We start from the raw sequence: 13702 nt of genomic DNA on the forward strand, positions 1-13702 counted from the left end.
GCTGTTTTCACAGCATTGTTCCCTAAAACCCCAACCCAACCCTGACCAGCCAGTGCCTCCTGGGCTTTGCTCTTGCTGTCGGTGGGGTTGTCATTGCTCTTCGGCCCGACCTCCAGTTTTAATCTTTTCCCTGGCCCTATGCCCTAAGCTCAACCTCAATGGAGTAGCGGGTATTGGGGTCAGTTCTACAAGTATTCGGTCCCTTGTCCTTTGCCCTAAACATAACCTCACTGTAGGATGGGGCAATTAGGCACAGTGGGACAAAAAAACGGTCACGAAATTCACGTAGGAAAATTAAGCCAGTTGCCTGATGAAGGAGGAAGATCTCCGAAACGTTGCGACAGAGGCTTAATCGTGAGCGCAGGGCTAAGACCAAACAGTCTGCTATGAGCGCAGGGTTACGACCAGATAGTCTGCTATGAGCGCAGGGTTACGACCACAGTCTGCTATGAGCGCAGGGCCAAGACCATACAGTCTGCTACGAGCGCAGGGCAAAGACCATATAGTCTGCTTTTATAATCACAATTTTTAGTGCAATATCAAGACAAATTAGTCAGATATTTTAGCGCACTATGACCAATTTTTTCATATGTCGGGACAGAACGGTTGGATGTTTGGGCGTGTGTGGATGCTTGTGAACATTGATACTTACCTCGGTGGGAGAATGAACAAACCGAACTGTGTGAGGGGCCGGGGTGTGATGGTGACCTCGCCGGTGGCTCAGAGTCGGAGCTCAGCGATGGACCGTGCATCGGGGGACCTTGCTGTTTTCACAGCATTGTTCCCCAAAACCCCAACCCAACCCTAACCCTAACCCCTATAGAATATTTAGAGAAACTGAAATATCTTTAAAACAAGTTAGAAGAAACAGTTAGGGGACTAATTTTATCCATTACATCAAAAAAAGCTTGACGTCATAAACTTGACTGACTATCAGCAGGTAGTATATGTATAAATATATATATATATATATATGTATATATAGAGTCCAGTACTTAGCAAAGCCTGTTCTGTAATGAAAGGTGCTTCAACATTAACATACTCTGTGTTAAAGTGGTTGTATGAGGAACATCTACTGAGGATCAGCAGCTGCACCAATCAGAAGATCAGCAGTTTGATACTGAACCCATAATTGATCCTGAGAGCTGTGACATCACTGTGTGACATCATTGTGTGAATGTTGACATGTAGTTCATTAAATAGTCCAATAATCATTTAAACCATCAGTTTAAGTGTAATTATATTTAAAATATTGTTATCTGTGTGCATGTCAAAGCCACCAGACTCACAGAAAACATCAGTCCTGATTTAGATCTTTTGAGGTGTTCTTCTGTCCACAGCAGAACATTTCAGAACAAACATCACAACTCTCCCTTTACGGCTTAACAGTGAGGATGATTGTACATTCATATCACAATGTTTATGCACTCATGACCTGCAGTGACCTGGTCACTCTATTTTGTAGGAACAGCTGACTGTATTAGTGAATAAAAAAAACGTGTCTGCTGGAAACCAACTTTATTTTGGCTGATAGAGAACTTTGTGTAGGAATATGTAATTCATTCTGAACAGAAGATGTAGTATCTCTATATTAATAATAATAACGACTGAAGCCTTTGTCCTGCACATGCTCACATTAAAACTCTGAAACCATGAAACATTGAAGGAATCAGAGAGATGAAACTTATTGGATGTTAAACACCTGAGATGACAGATTCACATAAGGAACGGTTCACTTAAGAGTTGTACTTCTTTATTTGGGCACCGTATTAAAAGATCATATTGTATAAATATCTTCATCTTTTAGAATTTAAGGCTGACACAAGTATCTCTGACAGTGTAAATACTCTTAGTACTTAGTACTCTCAGTACTACAGTATGACATGAGGAAGTGTTGTGGTTGTTTCTAATTCCAGTGAAGATCAAACTTTTTAACAGACTCTCCGTCGACAGAAGCATTAAACTTTGTGTCTTATGGTGAAATACATGAAGAGCTTTAATGTTCTTCAGCAGCCTCACCAACAAGTGACAAACTGTCACAACAGAGCTCAGAGATTTGATGCAAAGTAACCCGGACACACAGAGTTACGGTCTCAGGATACTTTGGATCAAATCTCTGGAACTTCAACCTCCAGATGTTTTTGTACCATGATCTCTGCCCTTCAGCGGACCTCCTCTGGATCCACGTGAACTATTAATTTCCGCTGTCCTCCGTGTCCTCCGTGTCCTCGTCTCCAGCTTCGTTCTGTCCTCCGGTTGTCTCGTTGTTGTTCACAATGTGTCTGCTGGCCTGAATGAAGCTCTGCTGCTGTTTGAAATACACTTTGAGAACTCCTTTGATCAACACAAAGACTAAGCCGCCCTGTGAGGACAGAGGATGATGTCATAGTTATACAGAGGACAGAAGAACAGTGATGATGTCATAGTTACACAGAGGACAGAAGAACAGTGATGATGTCAAAGATATACAGAGGACAGAAGAACAGCGATGATGTCATAGTTATGCATCTAGTCCAGATGTAAAATATTATATTATATTCACCAGCAGAGTGCGCTGAAGATTAGACGGCCTCCGTACAAACAGCAGTCGTCCCACCAGACTGGCGATGGAGGGAAAGATGAGAGCTCCACAAAGAGTCCTGGACACAGAGAGGTGGTCTCCTGGACCAGGACCCTCAGCAGGGAGTCTGGACAGGTAACGACTGGTACCTGATGTAAACCACATATATATATATATATATATATATATATAGGGTCTCAGGGTTAGACCATTATACCTGATGTAAACCACATATATATATAGGGTATGTACAGTATATGTGTATGTGTGTGTGTATATATATATATATATATATATATACAGTATATATGTGTGTTTGTATATATATATACTGTATGTGTGTGTTCATACCTGGTGGGAGCTTCCCTTTACACCAGTACCTCTGCAGCAGCCTCACCACATGATCCTCCCAGCGGACCATCTTTCCCAGTACCAGCAGCACTGGGATGGTGGGCAGCCCCAACAAGAGGAACAGAGGGTCAGCTCGCTCCATCACATAAAGACCCTTCTTATGTCCCACGACCTGTAGACAACATAAGGAGGAGGGGTTTAATATATATATATATATTATAAATGTAATATTTAATATATAATATATATATTATATATGAAATATATAGTGTGGACCTGCATGACGGTCACAGCTCCGTATGTGACAGCGGACCAGTAGATGGTCCCGACTACGACCCCCACTGCAGCAAAGGGGCTGATCCTGGACAGACCTCGGTCCACCTGCTGGAGGAAGTACACCAAAGGTCCTGAAGAGAGACAAGAACACATTCAACACATGACAATATTAAGAAAGGAGATAAGGTATTCAGTGCCACACTGAGGACAGCTGCCAGCTCCTCTTTCCTTACCTATCTTAGGGAAGGAGATAAGGTATTCAGTGCCACACTGAGGACAGCTGACGGCTCCTCCACCGTTTCCTTTCTGCTTCTCGTCTAGCCAGCGCTGCAGACACGACTGATGGATCCACTTGGTGGATCCTTTACATCGACAAGGACTCACCCAGTCTGACCTGAGGTCGTCTTTATCAGTAGAGAAACACACCCAGCAGTGCCTGGAGACACACACACAGAGATACACACACATATACACACACAGAGATACACACATATACACACACACACACACACACACAGAGAGAGAGAGAGATAGAGATGATACACACACACACACATATATACAGACACGGTGATACACGCACACATATACACTCACACACAGATGCAAGCACACATATACACACACATACACACACACAGAGAGATACACACATATACAGAGAGAGAGAGAGATACACACAGATACACGTATATACACACACACACACATAAACACACACACACATATACACACACACAGAGATACACGCAGAGACACACACACACATGAAAAAATCGGAACTATCAGCATTAAATAATTTAAAAGTATACACAAATGTGTTGTATAAAACACAGATTATCTGAACTAAAACATCAAAAACATAAAAACGTGTTCTCACTTCTCAGGCTGCTCCTCAGTGGAGGTCATGATGATGATGATGATGAAGAGGATCTGCTGGAGGTTACCATGAACACACCTTTGAACATTCACAGAGATAAAACACACATAAGTACTACAGTACACATAGACTTTATAAGTACTACAGTACACATAGACTTCATAAGAACTACAGTACACATAAACTGTATAAGTACTACAGTACACATAGACTGTATAACAGAAGTACTACAGTACACATAAACTGTATAAGTACTACAGTACACAGACTGTATAACAGAAGTACTACAGTACACATAAACTGTATAAGTACTACAGTACACACATAGACTGTATAAGAACTACAGTACACATAAACTATAAGTACTACAGTACACACATAAACTGTATAAGTACTACAGTACACATAGACTGTATAACATAAGTACTACAGTACACATAAACTGTATAACAGAAGTACTACAGTACACATAAACTGTATAAGTACTACAGTACACAGACTGTATAACAGAAGTACTACAGTACACATAAACTGTATAAGTACTACAGTACACATAGACTGTATAACAGAAGTACTACAGTACACATAAACTCTATAAGTACTACAGTTCACATAGACTGTATAAGTACTACAGTAGACATGGACTGTATAAGAGAAGTACTACAGTACACATGGACTGTATATAAGAAGTACTACAGTCGATGGTACTGAGCTGTGACTGTAATACTACTGTAAGATATATATATATTATATGTACGATGCACTGAAACCAAAAGTAAAAGTATTGTCACTAAAACTAAAAAGTTATCTTAATAAAAATAATAACTCTAAACCTACAACTTTACTTTTCAAACGTCACGTGTCATTTAAAGTTGTTAATTTAACTTTAAGGTCGTTCGTCATCATTACGTCACCGGTCCTTACCTCACTAAACACTCATGCTAATGCTAACAGCTAGTTCTCTTTAACTACTTTTATATGAAAGTTAACTAGTGTGCTAAGCTAGGTTAACAAGTATCGCCACTAACCTCTTAGCTTGTTAGTTTAGATATACATATAAAAAGTAGAAACTGTCTCCTACCGGAAACAGAAGAATAAATCAGAATAAGGAATGTTTCTACTCTTCAAGCTACACTCTGTTAGCTACAGCAGGCTAGCGAGGCTGTCAGCAGCTTTCTGATTGGTCGGTGTGACGTCACTTGCTGCATTCAGAACGTGTGGGAAATCAGAGTATCAAAATCCTTCGTTTTAATTTAAGAATACACAGTGTGAGAAAATGTGGAAAATGTGTTATATATACTGTGTCGATTCCAAGATATTACATACATGTATTACTTAAATTATAACTGAATATTAATTATTATAAAAAGAGTATTTTCATCTACTTTTCACTGTGTATAGAGACAACAATGTTCTTCTTTTGTGTTTTTTTCTATTGTCTATGTATCTGTGAACATGTTGATTTATTCTTTTATATACTTATTTACTATTATATATCACTCTATACTATATTATACCTCATTATATTTCATGTTGTGTTCTGTTATATTTATGTTATATTATTCCACTGTTTATACTTTATTACCTTTCATCTTATAGTACTATATCTCATATCCTATATAATAATAATAATAATACATTTACCATTTTATACGATGTTATGTTAATATGTTTAATCATATAAGAATCAAAATAAACACAAAGTACCAAAGTACTCATTATGCAGAATAATATTATATTATTGTTCTCATCAGTTTAATGTTGCACCTTATTTAATTGAATTGAATAAGTATATTTAATAAGTATATTTTATACATATTACTTTATATACTGCTTGGTATTTACCAACTGAGGACCAATAAATACTTATTTATATTAAAACTGTATTAAACAAATAGAAACCTTCATGAATCACACGTCTTTTTATTATTATTAATTCTGATATAAATAAATTAGCTTTAAACTTGGTGCTCGACCAAAGTCAAAATATTGAGTTTCTGTTATTTAGAGATGATCACAAATCACTAAAGTTTAACTACGTTATGTAATGAAAGCACTAAGAAGGGTTAGAAACATGAAAAGGTGTTGATGGGTTATAACCCTAATATTTATATTATTATATATTAATATATAATAATATAATATATCATATGTTAGATATGAGTTATCATCAGCAGGTTTACAGTCTTTATTCAAACAGCCGTCAAGATGAACTGAAGTCCTTCAGTCACAACAACAGATCAGAGAAGTTTAGTTTAGTCAAATCTATCTATTGATTGATATATTCTGGATCTATAGATCTACACACTCTGGATCTATATCAATCTATTGATCTACACATTCTAGGTCTGTATCGATCTATATATTCTAGGTCTATATCGATCTATATATTCTGAGTCTATATCGATCTATTGATCTACACACTCTGGATCTATATCGATCTACACATTCTGGATCTATATCGATCTATTGATCTACACATTCTGGGTCTATATCGATCTATATATTCTGGATCTATATCGATCTATTGGTCTACACATTCTAGGTCTATATCGATCTATATATTCTGGATCTATATCGATCTACTGATCTACACATTCTAGGTCTATATCGATCTATATATTCTAGGTCAATATCGATCTATATATTCTGGTCAATATCGATCTATATATTCTGGATCTATATCGATCTATTGATCTACAAATTCTGGGTCTATATCGATCTATTGATCTACACATTCTGGATCTATATATTCTGGATCTATATCGATCTATACATTCTGGGTCTATATCAATCTACACATTCTGGGTCTATATCGATCTACATATTCTGGGTCTATATCGATCTACACATTCTGGGTCTATATCGATCTATTGATCTACACATTCTAGGTCTATATCGATCTATTGATCTATACATTCTAGGTCTATATCGATCTATTGATCTATACATTCTGGGTCTATATCGGTCTATTATATATAATATTATAAATATCATGGTGTTTAATGTGCAGAAAGATGTTTGAATAGCTGATGATTCAATGAGGAGACATCCGAGCAGCAGACATTAACTTATTTATTATATTGAATTTACCAAAAGTAAAAGCAAACACTTAATAAAGAATAAACAGTATTGAACATGTTTAGTCTGTTATCCAACAGTTGTTTATGAAAAGCTTTCCTCTTTACAAAAGGCTGAGGACACCTGACTACCTTTGTCTCATGTCCTTAAAGCAGAGGACGCACAGAAGTGAGGAGACGAGTAAGGAGTGTGGACACGATACCTTCACTGTCACTGAGATTCAGTAAATCATAGATCCAGACTCTACCAGTACACAGGGGGGGCTCTGTTTCTTCTTTAACTTTACATTAACTAACATGCATCTAAATAAAACCTCAAAAAGAAAAGAGGTTCATGAGATCATTTTAAAAAACTAAACATTTAAAAGAAGAAAATCAAGCATTTCTTAATATAATTAACTTTATTCTGACTTCAGAATAACTGACACCTTCTGCAGGTATCTTGTTGCTGCAGATAAACAGGGAGCTTTACTTCTTACTTTGATCTAAATTTAACATGTTTGAAATTATTTTTGTAAAATGTATTTTATGAGTGTTGAGCTGCTGAGTCAAATATGACAATAAGAGAAGAGCAGAATGAGAAACAGCAGATTCCTCCTGAAGTGAAACTTGGTGATAAATAAAAAACTTAAATCAAGGATTTTTTTTTTCTACTCTTCATTTTAATCCAAAAAACTGACTGAACATTTTGTGAAGTCATGTTTCCGTAAAACATTTGATGAATGAACCTTTAACTTTAAGGTCAAATCTATAACACAGTGGTTCTCTTTTTGTTTCACTAGTACTATATACACATCTATAGTACTAGTACATCTATAGTACTTCAAACCTTGGTTCTAAATACACATCAAATAAAAAGTCTTCGGTCTGGAATGGAAATTTCAACAGTAGCAAAAAAACAAAAAGACAACATTGAAGTTTATTGACATGATGTTTGAGGCCTTGCAGAGCTTAAATACTTCAAAGTGGACTAAAGACAGAAGAGGAAGTCCACAGTGTGCGAGACCTTCTGTAGTGAATGAGACACTTCAGCAGGAGGATCATCAGGAGGAAAGACTAGCACACATAAATGTGTGTTTCTCTGGGGGGGGGGGGGGGGAGATTAGCGGTTGATAAAGGATGATCAGAAGATCCCAGAGATGACGAGTGTCTGAGAGTCGACAGTATGATTGATGAGATCTGATGGAGATCTGAGGGCAGACCTGAGGCGCATCCTTCTAGAAGGTCTTCCTGTGGATCGCTCGTGCTCGGTCTTCTTCGTATTCTCGCTTTGACACCCACATCTTCTTAAAGGTGTCCAACGAGGCCAGAATAGAGCCGCTGTTGAGGACAGACGCTCAAATTATACACTTCTATCAAATGTCATGTTTCTCCAAAGAACATCGCTTCACTTTGAAAGGTCGGATGAACCTCATCACAAGGAGTCTCCTTCGGGACCCCAACCTCTGAGCGAGGTCATGGTCCTGATGGTCTCCTTCCTGCATCACTTCATAAACTGCTGACATCGGTATGAATTGTACCAACAGGTCATAAGATAAATCATAAAGACTATAAGAAAGGTTCTGATACATCCACACGTTCTCTTTCAAGTTATTTTATGAAAATAAATAAAAACTGATCAAACCTTGCAAAGTGGTTCCTTAAACTGTGTTGTGACTTGAATCTCAGAAAATGCTAATTTTTCTTGTAATATCTCAACAGTACGTCGTAAACATCTGTGTGAATTCTTACCCGATCCACGTGGAGTAGAGCCTCTCTTGAGGAGCAGAAATCTGGTAGAACAACAAAACAGGTCACAAAAACAATTAAGTTAAGACGTGCTGACTTTTAACTGCACATTTGTAATATCGTCATTGGAACCATTATTATATACATCTCAGAGAGAGAGAGAGAGAGAGAGAGAGAGAGAGAGAGAGAGAGAGAGAGAGAGAGAGAGAGAGAGAGAGAGAGAGAGAGAGAGAGAGAGAGAGAGAGAGAGAGAGAGAGAGAGAGAGAGAGAGAGAGAGAGAGAGAGAGAGAGAGAGAGAGAGAGAGAGAGAGACCCACCTTAATCTTCACATCTTTGGGAGCCAGCTTCTTGACTTCAGTTAGTAGTCGTTCTCCAAAGCCTAAAAGAAACGGACTTGTTCAGTAACTGCAGCTGGTGTGTGTCTCTGTGTGGTGTGTTAGTATGTGTTAGTGTCTGTCAGTATGTGTGTGTAGACGTCTCCTCACCTTTGATTAAGGTGGACCCTCCACACAACACGATGGTGTTGAACAGAGTGCGGCGGAGGTCCATGTCAGACTTCTGGATGGCGTAGGCCAGAACCTCATGGATCCCTAAGCTCTCGTCTCCGATTAGGTCGGGTCTGAACAGAAGTTCTGGAGCTCGGAATCGGGCCGGACCGATCTGAGAAGGTGGTCGTGGTTCTGAGTTAGTGATGGTTTGATGAGGACGAGGTCTACATGCAAATATAGAAACTCACTTTTAAAGTGCTTCCATCAGGCAGGACGTACTGAGCCTTCTCCGTTTCTAGAGTCTCGTCCTTTTGTGGGTTGAGAGACAGATAACAAGCTCTCTGAGGAGAAGGAAACATATTGATTATACAGAAATCAAAGAATCATATTTCACATCATAACTCAGACGTTCTTCACCTCTTTGACGGTGCGAACCACCTCGAACTCTGCCGACGTGTTGAAGTTGTATCCTTCTTTACGCAGCAGTAGACGGAGATACCGAGACACGTCTCTGCCGGCGATGTCCACACGCATGATGGAGTGAGGGATCGCAAAACCCTCGTAGATCGGAACCACGTGAGTCACTCCGTCCCCAGAATCCAACACCACACCGGTGGTACGACCTGTGGCGTACCTGCAGGAAACACACACTACACACTCAGTATGCCTGTAACTATTATCATCATCTTCATCATCTAACAACACAGAGGGGAAGAGGAACTCACAAACTGAGGACGGCCTGCATGGAGATGAAGAGAGCAGGAACATTGAAGGTCTCAAAGAAAACCTCTGCAGCCTTCTCCCGGTTGTTGCTGGGGTTGAGAGGAGCTTCAGTCAGCAGCACAGGATGCTGGGAAAGATGTTAGAGAATCATTGAGATCTGCAGAACTCGTCACCTTAATATTAAGTAGCAGAAAGGGGGCGGGGCCTCACCTCCTCAGAGAAAGTCTGCAGCTGCTCTTTGGAATAAACATACTGCCAGATCCTCTCCATGTCGTTCCAGTCCTTCACGATGCCGTGTTCCATCGGATACCGGACCGACAGCAAGCCCCGGTGCTCCTGAAGGTGAGAGAGACGACGTTAGTTAGTTCAAGTCAACACAATCGACATCAGCGAGGTCCAAACAACACAACAGACATCTATCATGAAGCTGAGCTCCCTTTAAAGCTTTGTTTCTACTCGCTGGGCCTCATAGCGTAAAGTCTCTACAAACGGATCTCGAGCTCCGATGATGAACAGAGACGTTTATGATCCAATTGTTGTTCTTTGTAAAATCACATGACATGTTAACAGTGTTTTTATCAGTGAACTATTTGTCATGTATTCGCAGCGCGCCAAGTTACAGAATTCAGAGGTTCACGACCGAACATCTGGATCACCTCTCTAAGTATAAAGTATGCTTTAGTAAAGCTACAGCAGTACTTCTATACAACTTAATTTAGGAACATGCGAGTACAACATAAAGTAAAACTATAACGAGTAACATGAACATATCAAAGTAAGTCTGAATAAAGTGCACATTGATCAGTCCTCTGGGAACTTGTCCTGAAGGCATTATTTCTCCTGAGTGATTCTGGAGTTCTTTAGATAATATTCCTCCAGATCCTCAGACTGATGATGATGATGATGATGATGATGATGATGATACCTCTGCTTTGGGCCCGATGAAGAGATCTCCCTCCAGAGCTCCTGCCATCACACGAACATGCTTTGGACGTCCAACACTAGAATATGAGACAACAGTCGCTCTCAACGTTGAGTCTAGTGACAGAAACACATTTGTAGCGACGGCTCCTTTAAATGACAGTATCGTCATCTTCTCTGTTTAAATATTTAATTTAAACTTCAGAATTTAGACTGTTGGTCAAACTAAATAAACAATCTCAATATGTTAACTGAGACATTAAGATGAGTTGATAATGTTATCTGAGGTCAAACACTTACTAGTTAGGGAAGCAGTATTTAGGGATCTGGTCTCCTGCAAAACCAGCTTTGATGACCCCTGACCCCTGAAGAAGAAGAGATGACATCACAGAGTTATGGTTGAAGAGGAGCTTTGTTTTAATCATAAGAATCATAAAGTCATGAGACTCAGCCTGAAGCCACCAGCAGACCTCATGACTAGTGAGGAGACACTAAAGAAATAAACTAAATCATCAGTTGTGTTTCCTCTCATGATTCCATCCATAACATTTAGACATCATTAAGGCTGTCGACTCTCACTCATACCATTCTGTTCATTAATCAATTCGTTGATTTAATCGATCTGTAAAACTGAGTTGCTCCACAATGAATTATGTAAAAGCACCAATTTAAATCTTGTGTTCATTAGTTTCTTGTTAAAATCTGTCAGCATGAAGCCAGCATAAAGAAAGATCTCCTAAGATGTGAGGAGAGGAGCTCTAACCAACAGACAGACCTGTCCAGTGAAAACCACGTATCTCCACATGTGCTTGAAGGTTAAAGTGTTGAGAAAATCATCCATCAGCTAAATAAAGTCTTTAAAAAGTCTCTTTGATCAGCAGGAAGAAGCATCGTCACAAAGCTGAGAACAGTTTGTTCTTTGTAGAGATATGAGATTCTCACAGGACAGAGAAGCTACAAACATCTAATTCATTTAAAACATCTAGAGCAGTAAAATGTAACACAATACACAGAAATATTAACCCAGAAACACCAGATATGATGGTAACACACGGACATGTGAACCCACAATCAATACATTTAACTTAGCTCAGAATACTGAGTAACGTTTTTAATCACTCTCACTTGTAGAAGTACTTTCACACACTGTGATATTAGTACTTTTACTAGAGTAAAGGATCCCAATACAACGCTTCATCCAACACTGGTAACAAAAGATCATTGTGCGATGCTAACATCCTACCGGTTGTGCGATGCTAACATCCTACCGGTTGTGCGATGCTAACATTATACCGGTTGTGCGATGCTAACATCCTACCGGTTGTGCGATGCTAACATCCTACCGGTTGTGCTCCATATAAAGACGCAGATCGTGTGTAGCATGTCGAGCAAACGGAAGACACTCACATCATCACTGACAGCGCACCCTGCTAAGCTAGCTATTTAGCAATACGAAGATGTGTAATGATCCAGCCACAGGACCACGGACAGCTAACATTTATGATCTTAGCAAGCCGCTGAAGCTAGCTGCAGCTTTAGCTAGCGCTTCCTCTGGGGTTGGATAAATCACGCAGAGCTACAATAACTGTAGCTAACTTTAGCATCATGCTAACAACGCTTCACTATCGTAGATCACCGTCAGTGATCGTCAGTAATCGTTACTCATGTGATGATCACCATCTCTCACACAATAACATGAGCCCAGCTAACAGCGGCCTCGGTTAGGGTGTGGATAGGTGACGTCATCATACTTACATTATCGATCACAACGGGCTGATTAGCTAGAATGTCATAAGACTCCATGACGGATATTAACGTTTCTATCGATCCGTGTTTCTAGTTTTAATCATGTAAGAAGACCTGCTGTCAGTCTGGACTATGTGCTGCTGCTGCTGCTGAGGGTAGAACCTCTTTCTTCTTCTACTCCTTTTTCTCCTCCTCTTTCTTCTTCTTCTTCTTCTACTCCTTTTTCTCCTCCTCTTTCTTCTTCTTCTAGTGTTACAGCGGTTGACATTGTTTTAGTGGCGTATTACCGCCCCCTTCTGGTCCGGAGTGTGGATCAGAGGACACATGACAATATACAGTATTTATTAGTGCTGGGCAACGATTCAAATTTGCCCAAATTTAATCGCGATTAATCGCATGATTTTTCTGCGATTAATCGCCATTAATCGCATTGTTATGCGCAAAGTTCAATAATGAATTCAAAAGTAGTGTTTTGCGCACTTTTATTTTAAAAGTACTGCTATATGAACAAAAGTGCAATAACATTTGGTTTGCAAACACTTAAAAAAAACAAGGTTCTTGTTAACAGCAGTATTCCCTTTACACAGCAGCAGTTATAACACAGTTATAATGATTCTGATAATAGATATTCAGCCGGTGTTCACAACTTTGTCTTCATGTGTGTAAGAGATGCTATTTGAAATATTCTTCTAGAAAACTGCAAACCTGTCTACGTCATGTTTTTTTCCTTTTTTTAAGTTTGTTAAATGCTCAGTAGTGATAACTAAATGATGCTTATTATACATATTACAAACAAAACAACTTTTAAAAACTCTAAAAAAATAATTTAAATGAATCATTTCTTTTTTGCTTTTTTGGTATTGTGGTCAGACACATATGCAACACTGATTACCGTAATATGTGTGGTATTTGTTGTCGCGCGTGTGTGTGTGTGTGAGACAGGAGGGA

The 13702-nt window shown here is 39.1% G+C and overlaps 2 protein-coding genes across 8 annotated transcripts; both read right to left on the reverse strand.

Annotated features, from left to right (window-relative positions):
- Window positions 1–1736: 1736 nt before the first annotated feature.
- marchf5l (membrane-associated ring finger (C3HC4) 5, like) lies at window positions 1737–5247 on the reverse strand. Of its 4 annotated transcripts, none has more exons than XM_076082842.1 (7): window positions 5149–5247; window positions 4068–4145; window positions 3421–3623; window positions 3188–3318; window positions 2912–3083; window positions 2543–2709; window positions 1737–2362 (listed from the first exon to the last, which is right to left on the reverse strand). In XM_076082842.1, exons 2-7 carry the CDS (start codon window positions 4094–4096, stop codon window positions 2195–2197), a joined length of 870 nt encoding a protein of 289 aa, XP_075938957.1. In that variant the 5' UTR covers window positions 4097–4145; window positions 5149–5247; the 3' UTR covers window positions 1737–2194. The 4 variants fall into 4 exon arrangements, with proteins under 4 accessions (XP_075938957.1, XP_075938956.1, XP_075938958.1 ...); XM_076082841.1 differs by having other exon boundaries at window positions 5096–5230; XM_076082843.1 differs by lacking the exon at window positions 5149–5247 and adding an exon at window positions 4913–5034.
- A 1877-nt stretch (window positions 5248–7124) lies between these two features.
- On the reverse strand, window positions 7125–13006 carry actr1b (actin related protein 1B). 4 transcript variants are annotated; one of them, XM_076082829.1, is made up of 11 exons: window positions 12869–13006; window positions 11309–11373; window positions 11013–11088; window positions 10298–10423; window positions 10090–10214; window positions 9782–9998; window positions 9613–9705; window positions 9362–9536; window positions 9194–9255; window positions 8879–8919; window positions 7125–8467 (listed from the first exon to the last, which is right to left on the reverse strand). In XM_076082829.1, the coding sequence occupies exons 3-11, from the start codon at window positions 11058–11060 to the stop codon at window positions 8365–8367; spliced, it is 990 nt and encodes a 329-aa protein (XP_075938944.1). In that variant the 5' UTR covers window positions 11061–11088; window positions 11309–11373; window positions 12869–13006; the 3' UTR covers window positions 7125–8364. The 4 variants fall into 4 exon arrangements, with proteins under 4 accessions (XP_075938944.1, XP_075938943.1, XP_075938945.1 ...); XM_076082828.1 differs by having other exon boundaries at window positions 12764–12991; XM_076082830.1 differs by having other exon boundaries at window positions 12917–12962.
- Window positions 13007–13702: the final 696 nt, after the last annotated feature.

Source organism: Anarhichas minor, unplaced genomic scaffold (genome assembly GCF_050575085.1).
Source record: "Anarhichas minor isolate MPS153535 unplaced genomic scaffold, ASM5057508v1 ptg000105l, whole genome shotgun sequence".
NCBI classification, from domain to species: Eukaryota; Metazoa; Chordata; class Actinopteri; order Perciformes; family Anarhichadidae; genus Anarhichas; species Anarhichas minor.

Coding starts and splice junctions, on each gene's coding strand:
- marchf5l (XM_076082840.1), bottom strand. CDS start 3,979: ATGCTGATAGTTCCGATTTTTTCATGTGTGTGTGTGTCTCTGCGTGTA. Junction 3,319..3,420: donor TATCTCCTTCCCTAAGATAG/GTAAGGAAAGAG, acceptor GTCTCTCTTCAG/GACCTTTGGTGTACTTCCTC. Junction 3,084..3,187: donor GAGCTGTGACCGTCATGCAG/GTCCACACTATA, acceptor TGTTGTCTACAG/GTCGTGGGACATAAGAAGGG.
- actr1b (XM_076082828.1), bottom strand. CDS start 12,811: ATGGAGTCTTATGACATTCTAGCTAATCAGCCCGTTGTGATCGATAAT. Junction 10,424..11,012: donor TCATCGGGCCCAAAGCAGAG/GTATCATCATCA, acceptor TCTCACCTTCAG/GAGCACCGGGGCTTGCTGTC. Junction 9,537..9,612: donor CTGATGGAAGCACTTTAAAA/GTGAGTTTCTAT, acceptor CCACCTTCTCAG/ATCGGTCCGGCCCGATTCCG.